At 36.8% G+C, this 5,640-nt stretch overlaps 1 protein-coding gene across 1 annotated transcript; it reads right to left on the bottom strand.

Annotated features, from left to right (window-relative positions):
• Window positions 1-682: 682 nt before the first annotated feature.
• LOC120070696 (F-box protein PP2-B10-like) lies at window positions 683-5,062 on the bottom strand. The gene is made up of 3 exons (XM_039022540.1): window positions 4,696-5,062; window positions 1,435-1,553; window positions 683-1,337 (listed from the first exon to the last, which is right to left on the bottom strand). The coding sequence occupies exons 1-3, from the start codon at window positions 5,011-5,013 to the stop codon at window positions 866-868; spliced, it is 909 nt and encodes a 302-aa protein (XP_038878468.1). The 5' UTR covers window positions 5,014-5,062; the 3' UTR covers window positions 683-865.
• Between the last annotated feature and the right edge of the window lie 578 nt (window positions 5,063-5,640).

Below are 5,640 nucleotides of genomic sequence, written 5' to 3'. Positions count from 1 at the left end.
ATTGGTGAGAAAGAAGATCATGGCATTCGATAAGGAAGAAGGAAGAACATCGTTCAACGAGGAAGACGGAAAATAACGCACGACAAATCAAATTTGAAGAAAAGGAAAATCGGCGAGGAAGAAGGATATTTTTGGTAATTTGAAGAAAAGGAAACTTGGAATTTTTATTTTGTTATAAATTGTAAATAGTTTTGTTTTTTTCCTATTTATTAGAATTACATGGAAATAAACTTAATTTTCAAAAACCAAAAACCAAAAATCAAAAATCAAACGGGCCTAAACTTCCAATTTAATCTATTAAGTTCCTATAAATTCAAAAGTAGAACAAAATCAAAATGGACAAATCTAACTGCCATTATATCATTGACATATTCCATATTTCTTACAATCAATAATCTATCGAACTTGAAATTTAAATTTCATAAATGATTAAAAGTGGGAGAACCTATTCAAACACCTATTAAATATAAAGCTGAAAGTTAAGTGTTAGTTTGTATTACAATTCATGGCTGAAAATAAGTGAAAGTAAATAGGATTATTAAAATGGATTTACCTACGACACAATCTTAGAACTTTTAAAACCATATAAACAGAAGTTGAGCTTAAATTTATTAAATCTAAACTAAGAATATTAGAATCATAGAGAAATATATAGTTTAAAAAAAATTACTTAAAAGCAAAATAGTTAAAACATTTCTCCTGTATTGACATCCCAAATCTCCACTCTCACACCCTCATATATGAAAATAGTAACAATCCCATAGATATCTTTTATAGTTTTCTCAAATCTGTCGATTTACAAAGCAAGGTCTTATGTTCTATTTTCATGGCGGTAATAGCAATACCATTGCTTTAATAAAGTTATCTATACAACAGGGCGGCTGGGTTTAGGCCTAATCTCAATCCCCTCAACAACAAGGCCACTCTTAGCAGAAGAGCCCTTCACCTCCATAAGAGCCATCTCCACTTCATCATCTCCATCACCACTTTCAAACTCCCCCAATTCAATTTCAAACCACCCATCGTGTCTCTCCGGTGGCCACTCTAACCCTGCCATGTCTTCAGACTGAGGCCTCATCATCCATGGTGCGTGACGGCGCCGCCGTTGAGGATTGTCCAAATAAGGGTCCAAACAAACACTTTTCCGATGGGGTTCAGTGCCAAGAATTCCCACTGTGGCATCAGCAGGATTGATATTGAACCCGTAGTATCTACGTTGCCTCATCTTGAACACAAAATAAGCTGCATAAGTAGTTTTAGGAGACAACATTCTGCAACTTATTCTTCCACGTATTTCAAGCCACCACACATCGAGGAGTACAGCTACCTCTGCGAACCTGATTCCACACACCCACATTAAAAAAGCAAAGAATTAAAATTGGGAGAGAGAAAAAGATTGAGAATACGATTTTGCTAAAATCTCGGACTTTGAACCTTGAATCGGTATGGTGTTCCCAACTCCAATAGTAGGAGGTATCACCCCAAACGATCGATAGGTCCCTTGCTCCGAGCATTATGCATTTCTTACCACTCCATTTTTCCAATGACAAGCTCTGTTACACACCAATGGTTCAACCCACTCAATTTTTATGTAAGAAAAAATAAAGTGCACAAAAGTTTCATCGTTAATCCTATAAAGTGCACAGAAAGCTTCATACCAATGATTCAACCCACTCAATTTATGTCCTAAAATTTTAAGACAACAAAAGGTGATGGAGCAAGAACGAGTTTTTAACCCAGAAAAAATGGAACAGAAACTAACTAAACTGGTATTACGTTAGATCATCTATTGTCCACAAAAAGACAGAGAATGCGATTTGCTCCAATCTCAAATGAGGATGGCGACGGAAAGACTTATCCCCCCAAACGACCAAGATGTCCCTTGCTCCAAGCATTATGCATTTCTTAGTTCTTACATTACAAGAAAAATGAGCTCCTCCGACACCTAAATNCTCCTCCGACACCTAAATTGGCCGTCAGGAGCTCAGTCATCAGGAGACAGAGTGTCTCCTGATGAAGTAAAACATCGTTGGGAGTTCTAGAACTCCCGACGCCGTAAAGAACCGGCGGGAGGAACTCCCGACGAATAAAAACTCCCGACGCCATATCCTAACCCTGAACTCCCGAAGGATCTCCCGATACCATTTTGGGGACAAAGTTTGAGTTTTATGTGTGTTGGTTCTTATTTATGAAATTTGTGTGTTTTTTTTTTATGTTCGGGAGGTTCCATGCTTATCGTGGGGGTGGGTAGAGTTTGATTATACTCATTTTGTCGTTGAACTTGGAGTTCTTGTGTGTTTATGAATGTTTATGAAGTTCTAATGTGTTGTGGGGGGTGGGTTGAGATTGGTTTAAACCATTTTGGGGACAAAGTTTAAGTTTTATGTGTGTTGGTTCTTGTTTATGAAATTTATGTGCTTTTTGATGTTTGGGAGGTTCCATGTTTGTCATGAGGGATGGGTAAAGTTTTGATTATACTCGTTTTGTCGTTGAACTTGGAGTTCTTGTGTGTTTATAAATGTTTATGAAGTTTTAATGTGTTGTGGGAGGAGTAGATTGAGATTAGTTTAAACCATTTTGGGGACAAAGTTTGAGTTTTATGTGTGTTGGTTCTTGTTTATGAAACTTGTGTGTTTTTTGATGTTCATAAGGTTCCATGTTTGTCGTGGGGGTGGGTAGAGTTTGATTACACTCGTTTTGTCGTTGAACTTGGAGTTCTTGTGTGTTTATGAATGTTTATGAAGTTCTAATGTGTTGCGGGGGTAGTTTGAGTTTTATGTGTGTTGGTTTTTGTTTATGAAATTTGTGTATTTTTTGATGTTCGGGAGGTTCCATGTTTGTCGTGGGGGTGGGTAGAGTTTGATTATACTCGTTTTGTCGTTGAAATTGGAGTTCTTGTGTGTTTATGAATGTTTATGAAGTTTTAATGTGTTGTGGATGTTTTGTTTATGAAGTTTGAACGTGTTGTGGATGTTTACCGATAATGACATTTGAGTGTTTTTGCTTTATTGTAGAATGCTGTTCAGAGATGAGGTTGGACGATTGTTCAGGATGCTGTATTCCAGACGTTGTTTTCATTTTATTTCTTCTATGTATTTTTTATATGAATGTTTATGAAGTTCTAGTATCGGCTTTGCTTTATTTTAGGATATTGTAATTTTTTATTTATTTGTTATAGTATGGACTTTTTTTTCGTTATTTTATTTATTATGTGAATCTATTTATTTGGTTAATTATGTTTTACAGGTTGATCAAATTTTAAAAAATTACAAACTATAAATTAAAAATATTTAAAAGACAATTTTCAACTAATGAATGAACTCCCTACGCATATATTACTGCATCGGGAGTTCCTGTAACTCCCGACGCATAAAATAAACTGTCGGGAGTTCGAGCACTCCAGACGCATGAAACAAATCGTCGGGAGCTCGAGAACTCCCGATGCATAGAAAACGGCGTCGAGAGTTAGTCGAGGAACTCCCGACGCATGTATAGGGCGTCGGGAGTTCTTCAAACTGCCGACGCAGTATATAAGGTGTCGGCAATTGGGGGAACTCCCGATGCCCTATACATGCGTCGGGAATTCCTCGACTAACTCCCGACGCCTTCCTTTCATGCGTCGGGAGTTCCTCTCCCGATGGGTTTTTCCTGACCAAACTCCCGATGACCCATTATTCTCTAGAGAGGCTCTCTCAATGCATTTTCTACCCTTTTCCAGCTAATTGTTACGGGAGAAGTTCGATTTCTTGTAGTGTTACCACTCCATTTTTCTAGTGACAAGCACTATAACATACCAATGATTCAACCCACTCAATTTATGTCAAATGTAAAAAATGGGTAAAAGAATGTGCACAAAAGCTTCATCTTAGTCCAACAATAGATATATATATTAAACGGTGGCTTTTCGTTCTTTTAGTTCACTAGTTGGGGGCTAAAAATAATGATCTACAGCGGAAATTGGCGTCAGCAGAGGCTTAGCTCACCCTCCCATCTGTATCTCAGTTCATAATTCTAATAACACTTAAACTTGATGTAAAGAATAACTGAAGAATAAAGCATAGAAGCTACCAGAGAACTTACAAATATTACTTTATTTAATAAAATCTAAAAGATTAGAGCCCTTACTCCAATTTAAGATGTTACCACCCAATTGTTCGATGAGTATTGAAAACAAGTTAAAATTTTAAGACAACAAATGGGGATGCACTACAATGAGAAGAACTAATTTAAACCCAGAAAAAATGGAATAGCAAATTAGAAACTCCGGTCCAGAAGATATCAAAAGTTTCCAAGCACACATGAACAAGAATTTAAATACATATGAAAAGTTAACCTTATTAAGATAATTGCATAAGTTTATGTTGGAATCCAAGATTACTTCGAAATTAAACTTACAATGAAACTAAGTTTTGAGGTTTTTAGCATTTGTTGGAATGTATTTTAAATTCTAAAATTAGGGGAAAAGGTATGAAATAGAATCTTAGTATTTGATAAAGGGGTTTGAGTTTTTAGAATCTGTTTGGAACAATATATTCTAAAATACATGTAAAGGTAGATGTAGAATCTACAAAAATGAAAAGATTTGATATAAAGAGAATCAAATGGGGCCTCCAAAGTCAATTTGGAAGAAATCATTTACAAGAAAGGAACCTTCCGGCAGGGGTGAGTCAGAGTTGGGGGAATCGATAAGCTTACCTTGTTGCCGTCGTCAATTAGCAGAGGGCTTTCGCAAAGGGAGAAAAAGATCTCCTTCTTCGGACTAGAAATTGGATCAAAATTGAGGTTGCTAGGTTTCCGGCGAGAAATCAAAAGCTTCCAATCGGTGGGTAGGAGTTTGTCCCATACAATGTCTGACTGCGCCGCTGCATGGAAAGTCCTGGAAACCGCCGACGATCTGCAGGCATCCGATGGAGTGGTCAGCGACAAGATCTTAGCTACGACTCCTTCTGGCAGCGAAGAGAAATCTGAAATTTCTTCCCCCTCTGTTCCCTTCTCCTTTTCTTCTTCCATCATTACGAAGACTGAGCAATACAATAGTGAATTGGGTATTTTCTTTTAAGGGAAAATGGGATATATCACTCGGGAAATTTGTACGAATGACCCAATTTTTGGGTCCAAAATGTGAAATGATCGATTTTTAAAAAATAATGTCAATTGACTCTCTACTTATGTCATCACTGGATGAGATTATAAAAATTGTCCCTAATAACCGTCTCACTCTCGCTTCGCTAACCTCACTCTCATTGTCTGTTCATCTTCCATCGTGATGTGATTGTTTATCACTATACAATTGATTTGACAATTTTCACGAAATTTGTTTACAACTTAAAATCGTTAACACATAGCAAAATGGTATATTCTTTAAAATCTAAACTTCATTTAAACTGTCATTTTGTTAAACGGAGATTTATTGAACGAGGTTTTCTAGAGCGAAGTTTTTTGGAACCAAACAGAGTTTTCAGAATGGGTTTTTCAGAACGGAACAGACTTTTCTTGAACTTGGTCTCATTGGTGTTTTGTAGAAACGTGGTCTCAAAATAGGTATGTAAATAGACATTGTAAAATAGCATAACGAAAGGGGTGTGAGAAAGAGGGACAAAGAGAAAGGTGGAGAGAGCGACATTGGGCGATAGCGAGAGA

Source organism: Benincasa hispida, chromosome 2 (genome assembly GCF_009727055.1).
Source record: "Benincasa hispida cultivar B227 chromosome 2, ASM972705v1, whole genome shotgun sequence".
Classification (NCBI taxonomy): domain Eukaryota; kingdom Viridiplantae; phylum Streptophyta; class Magnoliopsida; order Cucurbitales; family Cucurbitaceae; genus Benincasa; species Benincasa hispida.
Note: the sequence above shows the minus strand (reverse complement) of the source record. Positions and strands in the feature narration are given on the sequence as shown.